Source organism: Uloborus diversus, chromosome 1 (assembly GCF_026930045.1).
Source record: "Uloborus diversus isolate 005 chromosome 1, Udiv.v.3.1, whole genome shotgun sequence".
Classification (NCBI taxonomy): Eukaryota; Metazoa; Arthropoda; class Arachnida; order Araneae; family Uloboridae; genus Uloborus; species Uloborus diversus.
In genome coordinates, this window is record NC_072731.1 from 233,864,549 (window position 1) to 233,888,556 (window position 24,008).

A 24,008-nucleotide genomic window follows, 5' to 3' on the forward strand; every position below is an offset into this window, starting at 1 on the left:
TTGTTTGACTCACAAGTGTTCCAAACACATATTAGAATATAGCTATGGTAAATACAGCTCCGAAATTTTCACCTAGAAAAATATTTTGACGTTTCTTAATAAGAAAAACAAAACTTATTTTATTGTTTCTTATGATTATTTAAGGAAATTATTTAAATAAAATGTTTATAGTTCAAAATAGCTAAACGCATGTTAAAAGAAAGTTGTCAAAAAGTGTAAATATCAGATTGTTTGATGCACAATTGTTCCAAGCGCACATTGGGTTATAGCTACGGTTTCGAACTACAGCTCGAGGATTTCTTCTGGAATAAAGTTTTAAACTTTCTTAATAAGAATTACAAAATTTATTTTCTTTTTTCTTTTGATTTTTCAGAAAATTGCTCAAATAAAAGTTGTAATAAGGTTTTACATTCATCTGGAACGTTTTAAAATTTTTGGTGGGTGTTGATATTTAAAACAAATCTCTTAGAATTGTTTTATATGGATTTTTCAAAAAATCATTTACAACTTGTAAATTTTAAATTTCAAATACATTTGATACATTTTGATTATTTAATAGGAGATTGTCAACTAGTACAAATATCAAATACTAGGAAATCGCCCGTCATGGTATGACGGGAGAAAATTGCGTCTACATTTGAACGAAGACATTTGCCACTTTGCTGATATTTTGATGGTTAAAATGGTAACCATAAATCCAGTGGATTAACCCGCAACTCCAGTAGGAAGCGTTCATTGCTGACCATTTTTTTCGATTTTCCATTCCCCTGAAATGACTCAGTCCTACCAGTAAAACAGTTAAGTTACCGGATCGCGTTCAGCCTTCTCACAATAAAGCCTTTCCCTGCATGTTAAACATTACCAAAACATATTATCAAGTTATCATGCCGTGGCGCGAGTTTCATTGTTGAAACATGCGGGTTTCTTGATCATTGGCTATTATTTATATGAGGATGTTGATGCGTAAGAGTTACAAGCGATATATTATGGAGTAGTGAACGTTAAATGTTTAACTTTTAAATATACAAGAAAATATTTTTCAAGAAGATGAAAAAATACAACGAAAATTTAATTTGGAATAATGTTTCAAAAGTTTTAGGTGGCTGTTAATCAGTAAAACAAATCTTATTCCTCTGTATTCTTTAATTTTTGCTGAATTTTACTTAAGTATAGTAATTTTCAAAGACAAAATCAATTAGAGAAATTTTTTTTTTATTTTTTCGCAATACGCAGTCAGGAAGTATTAGTATGAGATATGATAATGCATAATTGTTACATTAGCTTTCTTAAGGTGTAGAGAACGATAATAATTTTACAGTTTTATGTACCTCGAAATTTTTGTCTAGAATCTAAGTTTCAAGAGCTTTTAAAAAGAAAACTTTATTTAATGATTTATAACGTTATTAAAATATAGTAATTCAAAAATAGGTTTAGACGTTTTGTATTCTATACTAATACATCGTCAGAAAGTGTGACTAGCCTGCATCATCATCATCAGTTCATCTATAAGTCTCTAAAAACTATTGTTTACCATCTATTTATACGTCATAAATTTTTTACTTCTTAATAAAAGAAGCTGCAATGGAATGCTAGTTTTATCAATTAAAAATAATAGTGTTGCCTGGTTAGGGTGAATAGATAAAAAAAATCGCTTCCTTAAATAACTTTGTTATGAACTATTAATATATTTTCTTATGTACTGTAAGATTTACTACGAGTAACATTGTCGTTTTTAAAATGTTCTAGTCAAATATAATAAAACGTAAAATATAGATTTAAACATAAAATATCCTCGTGTTAATTCCTAATAAATACAAAGACTTCAACTAAAAAACGTTCAACCTGTTAAACCAAAAATATTTCCCTCTTTCCAATATTTGCACGTTTCAATATAAAACATATGATTTTTTTTTTCTTTTATTTCGAGTACATAATCCAACCACAAACATCTTATGAGGTAGTCAAAAGAAAAGGGATGTAAATGGAAAAATTAAAAATTTGGAGATAACCAGTACAGGAAGTAGGTGAACCTCTTCTCTGTCTTGGGGCAAGAGATGGTACTAGTAGCCCTGGTAGTTGCTGCTATACAGCATGATTTAGTAAAAAAAAATCAATGAAAGCCTACCTAGGAGCTAATCTTTAAACGCATTTTACTCAAAACTTGAAAATGTCCCCTTGCTTCTCTTTGCTTCTCACTGCATCATATAAATTACTTATCAAAATGAAAATTTATATCACAGTTCTATTTAATTGTAGCTTTAATTTCAAGTCTGTAAATAAATTACACACAACATGTACAATGATACATTTTTGTGATCGTCATTAACATTAATTCGCGGTCAATCGCATTAAAACGTATCTTGCAAATACCTTACAAGTCCCATGGGCCCTAAAGTCTCAGATTCACAGTTAGGACATTTTAATTATATGTTTCAACGCCTTCTGGGATGTTGAAACCATTAGCTTACATTTCCGCATTTTGTTTCGGAAACGCGAAAGCAATTTAATGACCCACCGAAAATTAACGCTATAGTTTGGGTAAGGAAAAGTTTAGTGATAAATAAAGATGAAACTCGGGGAATTCCTGCAACAGAGGCTTCGTGAGAGATATGCTTGTTTTCTCATTAGGAATAAAACAAAAAGATTTGTCATTTACTTTTAAATTATGTCCGTGTAAGTTTTATGAAATATCGACTTAGTATAATTGCGGCTGCTGTAACATGTCGTCGTCGAAAATGGTTGAAATAATAAGGAAAATTCGAAAGAGAACTTGGAAAAGGTAAATAAAGAGTATAATTATAGGTTTTTAATGAAACATTGAACTGGAGGACCGACCTCACATTCAGATGAATGTCGCGGATCAGAACATAAAATCTAAATACATTGATTTTTTCTGAGATAGCAGGAGAAATGGACGGACGGACATTTGAAAATCATTTTCTAAGTTTGGCTTGCGAAAACCAATCAGAAATATTTGATTTGTTAAAAAGTAGTAAGTGGTAACTAATCAGATTTTTGAAAGATGGAGTTTTCTCTGATTGTGTACTAGCAATAAAATCGTTTCCGTGTTTCAAATGTAAGAAAAGAACTTAATAAAAACTTGGTTCGTTTAAAATATACTTTCTAAAAAAAAATTTTAATTTATACATCACTTAAAATATTCAAGCAAATTGAATCGAATGCAATATATATATATATATATTTCGACTGATACTTTATTATTGCGAAGGGAATTGAATCTTCGTGATAAGAAATCTTACTCCATATTTATCAATGATAAAACTTTTATTCACAAGATAATGATCACGAGAAAGATCGAAGTGCTGTGTTTCTTTTGCATTATATTTGTGCCATAATTCTCTATACATTATTTTATTTCCTTTAATTGCATCATATATTGCATTCTGTAATTCTCCGGGGAGAAATAGAAAAAAACATGGTCATCTGACTCCTCCGCCACGTGGATTCGATTCGATTTGATCAATCCGAAAGTGACGTAAGCGGCAGATGAGCGTGACTCGCCACAATACCAATGTTTTAAATGTGCGAGTAGGTTTTCAGTACAAAGATTGCTAATTCTTGCGACTTTTAATGAATGTCTCCAGTATTCAAAATCGTACAGAGATGAGACCGAGCAAAGAATAATATCTTAAATTAGTCATTTAAACGACATACAAATTATCAAATCGGTTCATCCGCTTAAGAGCAACGATGTCGCAGGTAGACTCACACAGTCAAACAAATGTGTCACTGCAGCGAAACAGAAGAGGTTGCAATTTTGAAGAATCAGCTAAATTCGCACAGTTAAAACTTCCAATACTTTGAAAAATATTAAATAGAGACCTATTATTGTTTATTAATTGAAATCACACTCATTAACATAGTTTTTTTTGCTTCAAAGTTTTTAGTAGATGGATATATATAACTAGAAAACAATACAAATTAGTATATACAAGGAAGATATCTAACTTTCCAACTCCAACAAACACAGATAATTCCGTTATCATTGAATATCACCTTAATTTATGATAAAAATTAATGTAGAAGAATATTCATTCATATGTAAGCTTCATACGATCCAATGAGAAACAAAGTGATGTAAATGGCAAAATTCAAAATTTGGAGATAACCTGTAAAAATGGCAGACGAACTTCTCCTCTGTTTTGGAGCAAGAAAGGGTACTAGTAGCCCTGGTAGTTTCTGCTATTCAGAATAATTTAGAAAAACTTTTCAATGAAAGCCTACCTGGGACCTTATCCTTAAACGCGTTTTACTCAAAACTTGAAAATGTCCACGTATATATATATATATATATATATATATATATATATATATATATATATATATATATATATATATATATCCCTTTGCTTCCCACTGTCTCAAATGTGGCCGGCAGAGGTACGCACTGTAAAAAAAAATTCCGAAACGTTACTGGTTATTTCCGTGGAACGTTTTGGGATTTCACATGTTTTCACCTATTTCCCCGTAAAAACAAGTATCATCACAAAAAAGTTTCCTGAATCGCTACAAGTAACACGCGTGCAGACTTTTTGCTATTGTGGAAAATATTTTTAGCAACCAGTTTAAAGATTGAATGAGCGTGTTTATTAAGTGTATCGGCCTAAGGTTGCTTACGGCGTCTCCAGATTGACTAAGCTCCGAATGAGAGCGAAAATGTCAATGGATAGCTACAGCTTTGCAAGGCAGGAATTGCAGGCAAGAGATATGCTTGGTTCCTTCTTGCATAGCTTTGGCCGTAGTCGCTCTGATTTGTATGGAGCCTTCTTGGTAAATTAGGAAGGTTCAAACCGATTACACTAAACCTAATTAATTTTTCTAGAAAGTTCTAGAGACATGACTGGCTTTAACAGGACAGATTTCTCACGTCTTCATAAAGTTTAAGGTTAATTTCAGAAAGGTTACTGACTTTTAACGGAAAGCGTTCCTGGTTTTTCCAAGATATGTTACTGGAAGAAATTGGGCACATCAGCTGCCCATTATTTTTCAGGAACGTTTCTGAATCGTTTTTACAGTGCGATATTCTTTAAAAAAGTCAGTGCCATTCTAAGTACTTAGTTTTTTCTTTTCAAAATGTTTAACAATAAAGATAATTTCCCAGCGTTAAAGGAAAACAGTACTGGTGGTATTGGTGCAAAGTAATCATAATCAATTTTAATTTAAGTTTTGAATTTAAGTAATTATTTTATGCTTTAACAGAAAACGATATTCCTTTTAACAGAAAAATCATTACGGTACTTGTCTTTGCAGTCATGATTATTTAAGTATTTAAAAGCTTTTGTTACCAATTGATTTTTCCCTCTGTCGTTTTTTTTAACAAAAGTTCGAAAAAGGATTTTTTTTTTTGTTTATGTTTAAGTCTTTTTCAATATTTCTTTGTTTCTTCTCTCTTTCCTATAATCGGTCGTTACCATAAACTTAGATATTTTAAAAACTATTTTAACTTTTGTTTGATATATTCTCTTAATGGTAGATATTTATACAATACTCGAAATCGTTTGTGAATAGATGCCATAACCCTATTGATAGATTAATACTGCAGTAAATAGTGGAAAAATTGTGGATCACATCTACTCTAAAAGAATAATGCGTTTATTCGTTCTGGGGAAAACAAGAAAGAACTGTAAAGAAACGATTCCTGAAATTCCCGGTTCCCTGCAATTAATTAAATTGAATCATAAAAAATAAAAAAAAGGTACACAAAACCGCATAAAAACAAGAGATCCTAAACAGAACAACTACTTACGTACATTTTACGAGTATTAGCTTTTTTTTTGAGGAAAAAAAAAACCTTAAGAAAGTTTATGTTATTTAAAAATACCAAAACAGAAAAGTTCTGAGACTTCCTACACACATTTTATTCATTTTTATCGTATGCAATGAAGAAGAGCCAATGTTTTTGGAAAGTTGTTATCGAATATGAATTTGCATATGAATAAGACGTTCGAAGTTTTTTAGACTTCTATTTCCATGGAATTATAGCTTCTCGCATTTTGTTGAATATGTTTTGTGAATTCCTCACAAAATTATGCATTTCGTTTTCCTTTATGGGGAAAAAGAATGTTTTCTGCGCATTAAAAGTAATTTTTAAACAGGCATGACTGAGTTTTTTTTTCATTTATAGCTCGGGGTGCATATGTCTGAAATGTATTCATGACCGAAGGTAAGATAATTCTTCCATTTTCTTTTTTCTCGTTTTCAATTTGATTGAAAACGATGCATATCATTTTTAAACGCTAAATCTAATATATATGAAAAAAGCTTTTATATTTGCAGAAAATGTTTTTTAAAAACATCAATTAAAGTAGCACATGCTGTTAAAATCATCAAAAACGAAAGAACTATATTTATAACTAGTGGTACCCTCACGGCTTTGCCCGTAATAGAAAATTAAAAGGGCTTTTGGTTCGCCTGTATATTTACAAATAATGTATGGTGATTTTTCTCGCCAATTGGCTTGTGCCCATGTTACGGTTCCTCCTTATGATAATTTCGTAATTTACTCCTCCATCTTATGATAGTTTTGTTCTTAAAATTGGAATAGAAAAAGAACCACATCGAATTTTTTAAACATCGCTTCGAGGTGCACACCCCCATGCTACAAACTAACTTTGTGCCAAATTTCATGAAAATCGGCCAAACGGTCTAGGCGCTATGCGCGTCACAGAAATCCTGACAGACAGAGGGACTTTCAGCTTTATTATTAGTAAAGATTAGTCAAAAATTTCTAGACTTTAAAATCAACCTTGTAATATTAGGTAATTTCAAAATAGCAAGCGCATACGTTACCACAAATTCTTTCAAATCTATTTAAAACGTTATGGGAGCACATTACAGGGTTAGCAATTTAGATCACGAAAAAAATATCCAGTACACAGAGCATCACGTAAGCCTTTCATACTAAGAATGCTAATGAGGCCGCGGTTGAAGTTGCTAAAGAGCCAAAGTTCTCTCAAAGGTAGCTAGCTCAACTGTAAAAGTACGTGGAACTCAATTTAAACACTTTGTGAAGTATTACTGTTACAAAATTTATAGTTTTTCAAAACTATAAATTTTGTAAACAGGAATGTTTGAAAACAGGTGCTAGAAAGATTCTGCTTGGTTATTTTTCTTTTCGTTTTATGTAATTCTCTCAGATGCTTAAGCCTAACAGAATCAAATAAGAGACACGTATTTTTTCTTGCATTTATATTTATGTATTTAGGTATTTATTTATTTGTTAATTTTTTTTTTTGCATTTTGATTTACCTTTTCGATCAAAAACTTGTAACTAAATAATGCTCTTTTCTTTTTTGTTTCAACTAAAGAAATTTTGTATTAATATAAATAAATTTTTAAAAAATAAATAAATTAATTAATTAATTTGAACTCTGACATTTTGAGTTCAAATTATATGTTTCGCAATTACGAGTTGCAACAGGACCCTACTCATTGTAGTTATTTCTAGAAACGCCTCCTGTCCCCCCAAGCTTGCCCCTCCTCCTGAGCGGTTACGTGTGTATAGTTGTGTGTGTGTGCGTAGGCGCGCGTGCAGACATGTGTAGGTTTGTGTGTGTGTGCGTACACCTTTGTGTATGCACGTAGGCGTGTGTGTATATGTGAGTGTGTATGTGTGCGAGCATGTGTGTGTACAGGACATTGACGCCTCCGACCAGGAAAAGCGAATTCTGCCGCTCCTGCAGAGGCCGGCGGGCGGTGGTGCAGCAGAGGCTCCTGGTCCAAGCTGAGAAAGGAACCACAACTCCAAGGACGGTCTAGTGAGAACAATAAGCAATCGTGATTGCTCAAAAAAAAAAAAAAAAACAGATACTATTATAAATACAGGCCATTATACCGCTCGCTTGGAAAAAGAGTGCCACAATACGAAATTTTTAATCTATTTTTTTTCGCTTAAAGTCGTTCAAAGGACTTTATCTATTTTTGAAAATAATGACAGATGTTTTGTTCGAATATCAACCACTGGAGAGCACAGCAAAGGCACTTTTCTTAATGCAAACTGCCTGAAGAGCTCAACTTCAAACGCTTCTCCTGTAAAATTTCATTTATTCAAATTGTGGCGTTCTTCTTGCAAGTGTGCGATGTATGGACTTTATGAAATACTTCTGCGATGTGCAGTGATTTTAACTTTCAACAACGATCGAACACTAACATGCTAATCGCTGTAGTTACATATATGGCGTACGTAAGAGATCTAATAACCTAACTTTGCCCCCGAACCTAGAGGTCCTTTTCGTTCAGTGGTTAAAGCATTGGGTTAGCATCACAAAGGTCCGTGGTGAAAATCCCGACCCGGACAATCATCGTCCACGTAAGGATGATCCCGTACGTCACACATATGTCGTTCAGTTGGGACATTCCACGAAGAATTTGACATTTTGTCTCGCACGAGACAGCTAGTATATTTTATTGAAATTATTGATTTTTAAAGATAATGAACTAAATGTATGTAACACAAGAATCAAGCATACATTTGTGATTTTCGAAGCTTCAAAACTGTGTTCATTACCGAAAAAAATATATGTTTTTACTGAATTCATTAGCTGCCACATGCTGGACAATACGGTCTATTTTCCGATGAACGACCCATTTCAATTTCGTTAGTTAAGCTTTACAAAGATTGAATTTTCAGCGAATCTTTTTGCAATTGAAAAATGACATCAATTCCCATAGGAAAAATAAGTCTCATAAAATATTTATATATCATATACTTATTGTTCAAATATTCTTCCTATACGTAGAACATTTAAATTAATAGTTTAGTAGGATGGGTTTATATCGAGGGGACATATTTTTCCCATAACTTAAGATTTTGCATTAATTGATTACATGCACATTTTTTGTTGTTGATGGTACCTAATTGTTTTTTGTGATTGACACTAAAAATAACGTAAAAGAACGAAATAGGAGACCATTAGCATTCACCGGTAAAGTATACTGCGAATAATTGCGTCGCTCGCTGAAGTCTGTCACTGGTGTATACTTGAGCAACTGGTGTATGCGAGACTTCTGGGTCCAGATTTTTGGACTTATACATGAACACATATACAGGGTGTCCCAAAAGGTCGTTTACAAACTTAACATGCTGGTTTGTCATGTCATGATGAACAAGATTTACATAGAAACATGTGTTCGCAAACAAAATGCTGACGCACTACATGCACACAAAGTCAGACACTAACGGATGCACAACATGTCGCATATCTATTACACAAAGACGGTTTTACACAACATTTTAGTTTTTAAGGCAAGCTTAGCATAGTTGCTTTAGCATAGTTGTTAAAATTTGCGTCCCGCCAACTCACATAATCACGTTGCAACGACAACGTAGCGATCAGTGAAATCTTGTCAGAATTGATTGTTATTACGAAGGTCGGTACTTTGTCATTGCACCGCATGTATGACAGTTAAAGGCCGCAAATTTCAACCACAGCTATAAGCCTTTCTTGAAAATTAAAATGTTGTGTAAAATCGTCTTTGTGTAATAAATATGCGACATGTTGTGCATCCGTTAGTATCTGACATGTTGTGCATCCTCAGTGTCTGACATTGTGTGCATGTAGTACGCCAGCATTGTGTTTGCGAACGTATGTTACTATGTAAATCTTGTTCATCATGATGTGAAAGACCAGCATGTTAAGTTTGTAAACGACCTTTTGGGACACCCGTGCATGTACTATCCATATCAACCCAATATTAAGTTAGTAGTAATAAACATAATTAAGTTAATTCGAAAAAGCAGCAGAACTGAATGTATCATTTCTTCTGAGCAGAATTAAATATTAGTTCCAGCTTTAAAAATATCCTCATCGTATTGTAACTTCAATTTACAGCCATTCAAAGAATCTTAGTTTGTCTCATTTAAACGATCTCGTTTTTCACATTAACCAAAAACGAAAACAAGATAAAAAAAATATTTTATTAGCCACTTATTCCTGCAAATCCAGAGAAGAGGTAACATTAATATGCCACATCCCTTTAATTTACGGGTCAGTAGCTTCAAATGCTTGAAATAACGTAAAACCGATCCATAATTCAGCCTAAATAGATACAGCACTTACCGGGAGCTATGTGCTCAGAAGACCGCAATAATCAATTTAGCGAAATGCTGAAATCGAAATAGTCAAATACACCCATTACAACGCAGGAAGATAGATCTACCGAGTCACCAGTACTCGGGTGGAAGTCAATAAATCAGAAGACAACCCCGCTAAACCGAATCAGGCTTAAAACACACAACGACGATAAATTCATCCAAGCCCGGCAATTAGGGTGTAGATATAGCACGCGATATATTTCATTCCTTATCGCTCGTAAATGGCTGGAAAAAGGACATAAAAAGGGAGCCAACCGGACACGCTCCGGGGCAAGCTTTTGCCATTTCTGCGAGTCTGTAGTGTTGAGAGTAATTATTAGCGGGAATATTTTATTCGTGTACTTTCAGATCGATGATTTGATACGATCGGGAGCTTTTGTTCGGCACAAAAGCTTTGAATGGACATTATTCATGCATTGTGCCTTGACTGTTGAAAATCCATGAGGTCTCTATTGAAGCTGAAAATGGAAATTATTGCAAAGAGGAAGCGATTAATCAAACACCAATTACAACTGGGAGAAATATTGCAGTCTGTTTTTGTGAAAATACAAATCCATTTCAATTTTAAAACCCACCTTTTGAAATAGGAACAACCAAGTAGTACTAATAGAACGCTTTTTTCAGTACCAGTTTTCGATAACACTTTCTAATGATTTTTTTTACTACGAAAACATTAGCAAACTTTTTCGTTACATTCTTGTGTTTTTTTTTTTTTTTTTGAAATTTGTAATAAGTTTTTAAAAAAATGCAAACATTTATGCGTTGTTAATTCGAAATGAAAGCTTATCATAGATAATTATAATTGAGAAAAATGTCAGTGCTTTAATATTTCATGCAACGGACTACTTAAGAGAAAATATCACTGAAGCACTTAGTTACTTTATGTCCAGTAGGAACTAAACGACAGTATATGTTCAGTAAAACTGCTCTAAAATGTTCACTTTTTACAAAAAAAAAAGTGTAGAAACTTTATTACTCTGTCTCCATTATTGTATTTGTCATTGTTCGATTGGTGCTTTAATATGCTTCTCTTCGACACGTAAATTAAAACATTCTATCTGCCACATCAGTCACCGTTGGTAAGGTTTATTTCACTAAGGGAGTGGTTTTAAAATGTTTCTAAAAAATATTTTTTCGCACTGTCATGAAAATATCCAATGTACCAAATAACTCATTAATATTTTTTGGTCACAATCAGGAGTTCAGTGATTGTGACCATTAAACTATGTTTTACATTACTGGATTTTTCATACGCTTTGTGTTTCAACATGCTTCCCTCCGCCAAGTAAATTAAAACATTTGACCTGCCACATCAGGTTTCAGTGGCAAGGCTTGGGTCCCGGATTTCACTAGGGGCTTTAAAGTTTTTTAAGAATATTTTCTCGTACTGTCATAAAAACATCCAAAGACCAAATAATTCATTGCAATTTAATGGTCACAATCAAGAATGCAGTGATGGGAGGTGATAGTGATCAATCCCACAAGTCCCTTGGTTTTGAGTCATGCTACTGTTTGTAGGAGGAAATTCGATTTAAATGTTAAGACTGGAGCAAAAGTGGCTACAATATTCAATTATTATACAGCTTCCTTTGAATTAACCATTTTATCTGTTCACTAGAGTGCACATTCAAAAAGTATTGAAAAATGGGCAGGTTAATTTTTCTAGCTTATGTCAGATTTTATGCTACAAAACAATGCTTAATTAACTAAACAAAAAGAAGATATTGAAGACGCAAACTATAGTGGAAAACGATTACTATGTATTTGGATGCTTTTTATTAATTAGAATTCAGTGATACTTCCAGTATTGCTTTCACAAAATGTAATTTGAGTCGGGGACAATCGTTAAAGTGCAACGAAACTGCGAAACAATTAAGAGAGGAGCTCTGTACTGAAACACTAATTCTAAAGTTAATTTAAGTTAAAGTATATTTTTAACAAATAATATATATATTTTTACTATTCCTTCACCAAAGAGAGGATTTAACCTATATATCTTTCCTTAGGCCCAATGCGCATATTCCCCCTCCCCCCGTGTTGCCGTTGACCCACAATGATTTTTTTTTTTCGTTTACGTCGCCAGTCATTGATGATTGGCACCAAACATTCCGTTCAGGCTCCAGATTTCATCACTGACGGGACATTATAAATGCGATATAAACCAAAAAATATTACATTCTTCGTAGTTTCAGTATCGTATCTACAACTTATCAAATCATTTAATCGGTTTTGTTGAAATAGTTTAAGAAAAAAAATGATAAACGTTGTATTTCAGTATCTCTGCAGACCTGGATAGGATTTATTCATAAAGCTAACGTGTTTAAACAACGTGCTAACGTACCGTTCCAATACCTCGGTTACAAGTGTTACTTTCTTACGAGAATATATGGTATTTCATGCTTAGTATATTTAAGCAGTTTTAAGAAAATACATTTGCTAATCAAATGGCACAATTAGGTTGTTTCTACACACATTTAAAAAAAAAAAAAAAAACTCAAAGCATAGCCGAAAACACGGAGTGAGTTGTTCTTTCTCAATTTTAACTTATTTCCTCTCTTTAAAAAATAATCTTAATGAGCGTTCAGTAGTTACTTTCAATTTCACTGCTAACGTCACTAGCGAAAAAGTCAATAGGATTACCAGAATAAAGTTTCAGGACATGAATTATTTTTTAACTAACAAACCTCGTTCCGCTAATAATTGCATGCAGTGAAAGTTCACCGAAAGCCGATATTTTGCCAGAAAAGACAATCACGCGCTCCGATTCAAGATGCATTTCTTCACTTGCCACTGCACACGATAAAAAAAATTTGTTTTAAAGATCTGACATTTCAAAACATTAATTAAAAATTAGATGATGGGAAAATGAGAGCATTTTCATGTTCCCTTTTATTTTTCCTTTTATTCTATCAATTTCAGAGACTAAAAGTTGTGCAGGAAAACCTCTCTAATGCAGACACTAACGGAATAGTTTTTTTTTTGTCCATAATAGAGGGGTGTCCACAGGCAGGGGTTTAATAATGTTTTTGCCTTGGAATCGAGGAATTCAAAATAAGAGGGGTGTCCGCAGTTGAGGGTTGTCCGTTAAAGGGATTTTACTGTAATTTAACTGAATTAAACACCCAAATTATATTAAGGGGACGTGGATCTTCCAAACAGCTCAAATCGGTCAAAAATATGATTTTTTTATTCCGTAGAAGTAACAATATATGAAGCGTGCTGAATCATATGAAAAAAACCTCTTGTTGATCTGATGTTTTATCGCGAAGCTACACTGTTAAAAAAAACCTGAAAGTTCAGGTAGTTTTCTGACTGATTTTAACAGAATATTTCCGTAATGCTTCAAAACGTATTTTTTCCTTCCAAAAACAGAAATATCACGAAAGGAAGTAACGAAAACAGAATTTTTTCCATTCCTAGGGTTGCCGCTGCGCTGTACTTTGTTAGTATTCTGATTAGCCTTCAAGTTATGATAAACATCGCTTTTTGATAGTGCACTGTTCGCACTGTTACATGTTGTTAATTAAAAGCTTATTTAGAATAACAACTCAGATGCCGTAGACAAAACAGATAGCTTGCTATTTCATGCCTGGAAAGTAATATACTAGTACTATGTCGAAACTGTTTTTACGCCTTTGGACTTTGTAAGTTTGGAAAAATGTTTGCGCCATTTTCAGACAGGCAGATGTGTTTTGATCGCCCTGGTGATTTGATGTGAGTTTTACTGAGTCAGTATTAGAATATTATTGCGGTGTATTATTTTGCTCAATACTTCGAACAATTCTGTTCGTTAGTCATATTGTGTGTTCTAGCGGTGAGAATAGTTTTAGAATCTCGTGTTATCCATTTGAAATAAAGGCTATTGGATTACTTGTGTACAGACGCAATGGAGACACTTAAACTTAGCACCGCTGGTCACATGTAAGTATTGTAGAATATATTTGTACATGTTAATATACAAATGTATTTTTCTTGTTCATATGCATTTGATAGAATTCCGATGGTAGCTGATTTAGAATTTATAGAACTATTATAAAGTTACTGTTTTTGCTCTAACGCATTGTATTCTTAAAAATCATTAAAACGTTAAATGCCAACATTTCGTATCAACCGGAGATTATCGTGGTGTGCGAGCAAAACAGAAAAAAGTCACTCAGTTTTTTTTTTTTTTTTTTTGACAGATTGAAAGTAAACATTTTGAATCTCTAAATAAAAGTATGTCTTGCTGTTATATTTTTTGCAAAAAGGCATAGCAGATTGTTAATCTTTGAAAATATAATTACAATTTTGACAAGAATAAGTTTTCTTGACTACTTAGAAATCTGGAAACATTCATTACTCCTTTCGGGATTTCATTTATAATAAAAAATATAAATTATTTAATTTATTTCCTTAGGATCTCATCCAACAACTTATTTGAGATTATTGCAAGTTTCTTGTTAAAACGTTTCATGTAAAACGAACTGATTGATATGTTTAGCCTAAGTATAATGCTTATGCACTAAAAATCTATGTTGCTATTCCAATGAGTGAAAAATGCGGAAATCACCGGCGGGGGGGGGGGGTATACATCAGCTGAGCAAAAAATTCTTCACGTGTATGTCAATGATTCTGTTTTTAAACACAGTAAATTGGTATGCGGTACCCTCCATCAGGTATATTATTCCAAGATAAAGTCAACCGGTTTTTAATGGTAATTTTATTTGACTCATTCTGCAAAAAAAAAAAAAAAAATTCTATTTTTCATGCATGCTTTTCCATGCCATGCCAGAATATGTACGAGGAGATGTGGAAGGAAATATCGAGCAGTATCAGCATCAAAAATTGGTGTTATATTCAAATCCACTAATTTCCTTGCTGGTACTTTTCGATTATTTTTATTCATCTGAAGGTGCAAATTTCAAGATAGATGCTTGAAAGGTAAGTTATCAAGCAAAAATTTCACTTAAAATATATTTAAGTAATAAATACAATGTAAAAAAATAATAGTTTTTGAATAGTTAACTATTTTTATAATATATATTATTTTAAACATAGGATAGAAAAACGGGAATGAAATTTCAGTAAAATATGTAAAAATGAGAAACGAAAAAATCGCGCAACGAAAAATCAAGAACCGAAAGTTCTGTAAAGATACAGAAAATTTAAAAACGGAAAAATAGATGAACGAAAAATTTAAAAACGGAAAAATAGATCAACGGAAAGAAGAGAAATGGAATTTTCGTTAAATCACGGAAAATTTATAAATGGAAGAACAGAACTAAACGGAGAAATGAGAAATGGAACTTCTGTTAAGTCACGGAAAATAATTTAACGGAAACGTAATATTTACGGCAACTTTGCTGCCGGTACTTTATCCGTTATTTTCAGGAAATTTTTTTAACAGTGTATATGCGTTTGAAAAAAATAAACAGAGCATGTTTTCGATTAAAATGGCTGTAAAACATGTAAACAAAGTCGAAAAACTAAGAAAATTTAAATGTCAAACATGTAAACAAAGTTTCAGTAAATTCTTACATTTGTATTAATGTCAAACATTTAGTCATCGTGAAAATATCTTTCGGGAGGTATTAAAATACGAAGATCGCGAAATGTAGGTGAAATTAGTCTTTAACGTCATTTATCTCGGACTGGAAAATTCGATACTGACACAGACTGAAAAAAGCTCCATGCGACTTAATTTTTGTTCGATATGCTTCGAATTTTAGAATATGCTACTTTGGTAGTAGCTTGATAAAACTGGGTATGCATTAAGGTTTAAGAGAATTTTATGTTGCTTAAAAATATTAAAGTTTTGATTTTTATGTAATATTCGCAACAAAAAATAATTGCTTTACGCGAAAAAAAAAATTGTGCATTTAATAATGGACCAATCCTTAAATGGAAACCCAAAAATCTCGGCAATGTTCTGTTCTCTGATAAAATGCAAATTCTTTGAAAAAAAAATAAGTCGCGTGAAGCATTTTAAAATTTTTATTTTAAATTTCAAAATTTTTAATTTTAATTATTTTTTTTTGTTATTTTTTTTTGCTTGATATTTTGCATGCTAATAAACTTACTAACTTTTATGCCCAGTTTCATATTTCAAAATTAATAAATAAAAGAAACAGTTTTCGAGGTCCACCGTCCCCTTAAAGTCCCGAAAGTTTTTTTACACATTGACTGCCTTAAGCTAATCATAATGTGTTGCAGCTTAATACATAAAAAACATAATGCTATAGTTCTGGAAAACATTAAATAATAAATGAAAAATAAATAACTACGTAAAAATAATTGCATAATTGGACAAGGAAAATATTTATACACGTAAGTATAGTACATAAATAGTCATAATATGCATACAATATATAAATTCAGTGGCATACTTCACAACTAAGTCATTATCTTATTCTTAAACAGAAATTACAAAGAAAATCTCTTTTAAAGATAAAATCCATGCGTGTTGAAAATCGATTTATTTGCAGGAACTGGTCGGCATTAAATCATTTGTGTTACGAAACGCTACAAGGAATTTTCTAAGAAGACACGAATTAATGTTCATGAAATGAATAGAAAATTTCAAAGATGTCATCTTGAATGTAAAACATTTTCCTATTCAAAGTCTACAAAATGTAGCCATTTGAATCCAAAAATATGCGATTTACGTGAGTTTTGTTAAAACGTAATCAAAGATATTCATTGCGTTAGCGTTACCATCTTAAATAGAAATTTTACATACGAATATTTAATCCAATTCCGAGGTGAATAGAAAAGAGACTAAATTATTCATCAAGTGTCTTCTTTTTACGAGATGTTCCATTTTCGGAGAGTGTATTCATTGATCGTTTTGTCTTTTTGAAGAATGGTCATGAAAGTTTGACGAAATGGCGAAGGATTAATTTTCAGACTACAGACTTGCGCTTTCAAATTTTGAAACGAGATAATATTTCTGTACTGGAGCTGTAAAATGAAAACAAGTGTACGAATTATTATTAGAAAAATGTTAGTAGGTTGAAAATAATTTACTTTTAAACTCCTTTTCGAACTCCGCTATTTAAATGAACTTCGTTCAGAGCTTGAGGACTTAATTTAAAGTTGTGTGCATGATAAGTGTTTGGAAAGTAATCGTAACTCGCGCGTTTGAATTGAAATGGCTTGGAAGTTAAACGAAGAGAAAACAATTCTTGGAATCAATGATTTCTTAATGGTTTTTTGATATGAAACATTGCATTTCCTCTGGGAGCGTGATCTTGTATTTATCTTGTAAAAATATTTTATTTCTTGATTTTAATTTGTGAGCTATTACATCACTTTTTTAATTAACCGTCTTCTTTTTAGAGAAATATTGTTTTGTTGAATAAGGTGCCAGGATCGTAACTGGAAAGTTCTGGGTTCGATGCCAGTCGGTCAAAAATCTTCCGTGTTCAGGTTTGGGTCTAAATTTTGAAAAGTTGGTGAATGGTGTTTCAATCTATTGTGTTGCTGTCTGAGCTAATTCGGACTTCTACCTAAATAGTGCTCATTAAAATGAAAGCCGTCCCTCTCCCCTACCTTAAATTGACTAGCAATTGCTACACTGGCTTGGCTTACTGAGTGGTATTAGTAACAAAAACAACATAAATGTGTTTGGAATTATACTTGTTTGCAACTTAAGTTGACAGTGACGTCATGACGCGCGGAAGAAAAAAACCGAGTTAACAGATAAAACGTGACCACTTACTAGTTACCCCTCCCCCCCCCCCCCCACCTTCTTCGCGAATATAGCTACCTTTCTATGGGCTGCTATTGGCTGGCGCGTTTGATTCAAATGGACAAAATGCTCCGCGCTTCTTTACTGGTAAGATTAAAAATATTTAACGATTGACAGAAATTATGACCAAAAGAAAAAAAGAAAAAGGTTACGTATGCGTGGGTTTAACTAACTCATCCGATTTCTAAAGTGAAGAGCGTAATTTCACTCGAATATTGGACAAGGCGTTAGGAACTATTTCCTTCGTTCAGCTCAGCGTATTTATCCGTTGTCAAGTGAGCTTGCAGTCTAGTATAAGTGTGTATGATGATATTCTCTATTATTTATCTTTTGAATTTTTATACAAACTCCCTCTAATTTAATGATATTAACATTTACTTTGAGACCTAACCGATCATCTCTTGAGCTTTAAGTTCTCTTAACTCCTCCCTACTATGAGAGTGAATATGAAAACTAAAAGTCATTGTCAGGCAATTTATTTTGCAGCTGTGTCAATTGTCTTATGCTCTTCTGCTAATTTTCCGTGTTAGTTTATTATGTACTAGCATCCAACAATAAATTCCTTGTGTGTAATGTACCACGTTTATCGCACTTTTCTAGCAGCAGCGTGTGTTTTGAAGGTGTCAATTTTATGTTATAACTTTCATTTTATTTCGGTAGATATTAAAGGAAACAAATTATTATTTTTTTTATGCTGTTCGTTAAAGTCATGCATTTGGTTTTATTCTAGTTACGTTTCTAGAGCTCTACAGACAAAAATTATGATTTTTTTTAAAGGAGAAGGCAATTATGATATCAATTTTCTTAAAGACAACAGTTATATTATGTACTTTCTTTTGATTTGTTTACTAATAAAATATTTCTTTCTCCTCGTTTCATTGATGTTGTGTTTTCTTCATTTTCTCAACTTATGGTTCTGTAATGACGGAGCGGAGAATGATGTACTTTTATAGAACATACAAATAAACAAATAGCCTTAAAGTCGAAAGTTGAACTTCGTTACTTCTTCTCTTGTTCCAAATCTGTTTAAATTAAATGTACAAAAAACTTACTTCTAGTTAAACATCAGAAAATTGTAGGTAATCAAGTGGCTAAAACACTAGTTCTTTAAAGCTAAAACCAATAACCAAGCATTTCCTAAACAAGAAAAGTTCTGCGTCGGTTACTATATTGAAGTTATAAACAGGATTAGGTTTTAATTACTGCCAGAAAATAACTAAAAGTACGAATTGCTTCCTTAAACTAGATTGTGAAAGCAAAATGGGGCATCGTAAAGAAGGTTTCAAAAAACAATTGTATCGCTCTCCCAAATTCAAACCATTCTACCCTATAGGGTTTAGATGCTGCTCAGACATCTAATTCGTAAATCTTAACTGCAGCGGGGTCTAATATAATATAATTTTAAGGCTGCGTAAAAAATACAGTTTAATATAGGTTTTAATTTAACAAATAATTTCATCAATAATACCTTTAATTCCAAAATTAGCATTATAAGGTTTAATATTTTATTTCAACGTCAAAGAACGTAGGGGACACAGTCTTAGTTAATGTATAGATATAGTAAAATATATTTCCTGTAGAATGGTTTTCTTAGTTAAGAACCCTAAATGCTTTCTTCTACAATGCCTCATTTCTTCTTATATTTTCTAATTTTGGACAACACACACCCGTCTCCATCAGCTCTACCCCTTCACGAGAACCTACCTGTATGGGCTGTTTTATTTCTTTCTCTTAGTATCAGAGTCTCATTTTAGATTTTGGTTAGGGCATTTCTTCCTTTCCCAAGAAGTCGCAATTACGGTCGCCTAGTATCTCTGGTAAGGCGGTTCCGTTGCTGACTACTCCAAAGTAGCAAATAAAACAGCAAAAGAAAGTCTTCCGGATCTTTTACTTTTCTTCCTTTTCCTCCTTTCGCTGAGGGTGATGTTCAGAATGAAAGACAATTTATAGCAAGCTGTCGCCGCTCGTAAAGCATTTAGACTCAGTCTCATTTCCTGACGTATGTATGGTATAAAAGAAATGTTTTATTACAATCGTTGGAGTTTTTTTTTCTTTGGTATGTATTGGCTTGCGTTGCGTGTGTCCCGTTGCTGCAATATGCGTTTTATGTAAGCTGCGAGATCTGTTACGCGGGGTAAATCAAAAGCTGTTCAGCAAAAACGCTCGTCGCGTTGGAGTAAATGGAAAGCAATGAATTTCGTTGCACGCGGAAATAGTAAAAGAGTTGTAAGAAGTAAGTTCTGGTTTTTGTTCACATGCGAGTTTTTATTCATTTTGTTGTTTCATGTAAATCAATTTTTATGGCAGGTATAACTGAAGTTCTAAAAAAGAACGGTACAAATTGAGAAACATGACATTGAGGTTAATTTTATCACTAACGTCAAAAGTAAATTTCATGTTTAAAAATATTAAACAAATTGAAAAAGGGTTTGCTTGAAAACAATATATCAAAAGCAAAATGTTGAAGAGCAATTCGAATAAACTTTTTAGCATTATATGGGATTACAATTCACAACCCATGTGACCCCAAAATTTGTGTACACAATATTTTATGCCATTTGTGCTGTTAAATTTACTTTTTTTTGAAAATTCTAAAACCTTCTTACATATTTGATATGATATTTTAGTTTTACATTACGTTAAACAAATGAGCTAAAATAAATTTATGCTAATGGCTGTAAGTCAATCCTGCTCTATTTCTATAAAATATCTGCTTTAAGGTTTATAACCATTCCCAGCCACTGCTTGAACAATTAAAAAAAATCTATTCTTTGAGGGCAACCTTTTGAGCTGTATCTTGCAAATTTCAGCAAAATTTTTGTTTAAGATGTGCGCATTTATGATCTATAGAATGTTTCTTGTATGACTATATGGCCAGCTAAAAATTTAAAAAAAAAAGAGAAACAGCAGTTTGTTACTATCGGTTATGTTTAAATACTGTGCTAATCTTTAGACCATTCCCAAATATTTGGGATACATTAATGTATATAGGATAGTAAATAGTAAACACGATACGTCGAAAAAGAAGCGGAATAAATGTAAGTCTTTTGAGGCAAAGGCACAATTTCGAACTACTTTTGGTGAATGAAATTTAAAGAGAATCCGACTATACCTAAAAGAACTGTTTTTCAATCATGAGGAATTATTAATTTTAAAAGATGAACTAATCAGCATCTAGTTTTGCCACAATACTTGGAGGAAGAAGTAGTTCAAAATTTAAATTCATTTCACAAGCACTGATGAATTCAAAACTCCTAATATTGTCTCTGTTACTACGAGGAAATAATGCAAAATTAAATTATCCGAGGAATAATGCAAAATTAGATATACACTTACTTAGGTTTGACATTTAATATTTTATTTATTTTCCGTTTAAAGAACAAGTAGTTTTCAATGTTTTCTATGTTTAAGTCTTCTATGATTTGTACAATAAGTTATATAAATGGAACTTCAAAATTTGTATTAGAATCTTCCCTTAGAGATTAAGTCAAACTTATTTTAGGTGATTGGTAGAACTCTCTTGGAATAGAAACAAAGGAACCATTGTAAATATGCAAATAACATGCTAATTATCGCCTACAAAGTGCTTGATGATTAATGATGACGCAACCGAGTTGATAAATTTCATTGTTAATATTTCGAACATGCAAACGCTACAAAAATACTAACATTTAAAATTACACAATCCTTGAAAATTCTCAAAATAGTATTGTATTACAATACTTCGACAATTAAATTTAAACAATTTGAACTTTTAATTTATTCTACTGGAATGCATCCATTTTATTTTGGGACACCAAATGATCGAATCATACTTCTTAACTTAATTAATCACTCTTAAAGAGTGTTACTGAATCGTGATGCTGCTTTTAAAAGGATCGTTGCTGAAAGCTTGAATAAACATTACGAGCTGTGTAAAGGCCTCGTAGAACTTTACGGAAACCATCATAAACTGCTTGAATCGGTGAAAAAGAATTTTGAATTAAAGCTATGTTTGTTTAAATTATAATCATCCAAATTAAAATCGAAAAAGAAATGTGGGTTTTGTGATTATTGTCATCACTCGTTGTTTATATAACGCTTAATTCAAATTTTCAGTTACTAAGTGGCTCAACTTAGCCTTAATGTAATAATATAATGTATGAATCATCATATCTTAAGAATAGAGAAGTAATTCTGAAAATTTTTAAAGTATTTGGGGGTATTGCTGAATTTATTTATTGTTTTTTGCTTTATATTTTAATATTGTAATCAAGTTGTAAAAAATTGACATGCATGACACACATTTTACTTTTTTTTTCTAACATGATAACATAGTTTCTGAGGTATACCATTACTTTTTTTTTTTGGCAATGCACAAAATTTATTCATAATTTCTTATAGAGTCTTGATTCTTAAAAATAATCGTATCGAAGTTGGGGGAAAGAAATTAAACTATATCTTATAAATAAAGTGCTCATCGTTTTTTAAGCCTTTTAATTAATATTATCTGTTACATATAATTAGCTGATGAGAAATAAAAATTTACTAATTAGTTATTGATCAGGATAGGTATAATAAGCGTAATTAGAACAACCTATTCCATATTATTTTTTAAGAAAAGCCCTGAGGTTTGTTTTTCGAAGACGAAATAAATATTTGCTGGCAGCTTGGTTTGCTTAACCTAACTAAATCAATTGCATTAGCATATATTATAACAATTCTTAAGGAGTATTGGTTAAATCGAAAGGGAAGAAAAGTATTGTTTTTAATAGAAACTTTAGCAATACGTGTTGTACAATGTATGGGGAAAATATTGGTTTCTTTGGATAAAAGCATGTTCATCGTAAAATGGATTATAGTCATAAATAAAAAAAACGCATTTGAATAATATGCAAAACACGTTTTATTAAGTCTGTAATTTTTTTTTCTCCAAACTATTTCTATTAAAACTATAAATAAATACCATCCTTTTTGCATTCAATAAATTAAAATAAATAAATACTCGAATATGCTTTTATTGAAATTAGTTTATCGTATTACTCAATGTATAAAAAATATTTACTGTTTATTATGAAATAATTTTATTTTTTTACTCCTGTTTTTTGGATTTAAAAGTTTGGTACTCTGAATATTGTAGAAACATAAGTTTATTCTGACTTGCTAAACACACATAAGCTGAAATGACGAACATGGAACGTTAAGCGTTTGCATTTTCTCAGAAGGGGAGCATTTTTAATAATCAAACAACACAGGGGTTATCATCGTTATTAAGGAATTCCTTTTTACTTTTGTATATTTTGCAAAAAAAAATGTGAAAATAAGAGCCACGCAACTTTTCAAATATTTTGACTCACACATATTGTGATTTTCTTCGTAAAACTGAAGATAATTAGACATAATAAATTAAAGCTATTTAACAGCTTTAATTGCATTTCTTAATTACATGTCCATTAGTCGCGTTTATAAATTACATAAAGTAATTTAAAATTAATTATTTGCATTTAGTTGGGGACCTTACTTACGGTTTTTATTAGTCAAAACTAATTATCCTTTAACGATATGCATTAGGAGATAGTTGAAAATTGTTTAAAACAAGTTTTTATATTCTTTGCAAATCAATTTTCATTTTGAAATTACCTCTTAATAGAACTGATAGCTCTGTATATTTATTAGTTTATATATTACTTTGTTTATTGGTAGAAACGCTATTGCTACTACGAGGACAGTTTGAAAAGTATATGACCCTAGTTTTTAAGCAAGCAAAATGGATAGAAATCAAGGGCACTTGATTCATATCCATCCAAAATTCAATCTAAAATTTCAAGGTCAGTTCAATTGAGTCTTTGTGCGCATGCGTGAATTTTTCCCACGCATCAATAGCATTAGTCACTGGCAGACGGAGTTTGACTGAGTTAGTGTGTGGGGCTCTTGAATTGGAATTTTTTAATTGGAAGGAAAATGTGCGAACGTCTGGATCTGCGCTATTGCATCAAATTAAGTTGTTAGTCAAGTGAAAACTATTCTAAAAATGCAGTCGGTTCAGGTGACGATTTCTCAACACATTTCCCGCACATGATTTCGATTTTTTGGCAAAAAAAAAGGTATCCTCTAGTTCCATACGCTCCTTTTCTGATATGACAGCATAGACATATGTCTGTGTCAAAAACCCGTTTAAAAGGCTTG

At 32.0% G+C, this 24,008-nt stretch overlaps 1 protein-coding gene across 1 annotated transcript in view; it reads right to left on the minus strand.

Annotated features, from left to right (window-relative positions):
- The window catches only part of LOC129219339 (neural cell adhesion molecule 1-like), a 197,851-nt gene that overhangs the window by 33,018 nt on the left and 140,825 nt on the right, over positions 1-24,008 (minus strand). The window contains exon 11 of the mRNA XM_054853703.1: positions 287-299. Coding sequence (XP_054709678.1) covers positions 287-299 — 13 coding nt within the window. The remainder of the gene's footprint in view (positions 1-286; positions 300-24,008) is intronic.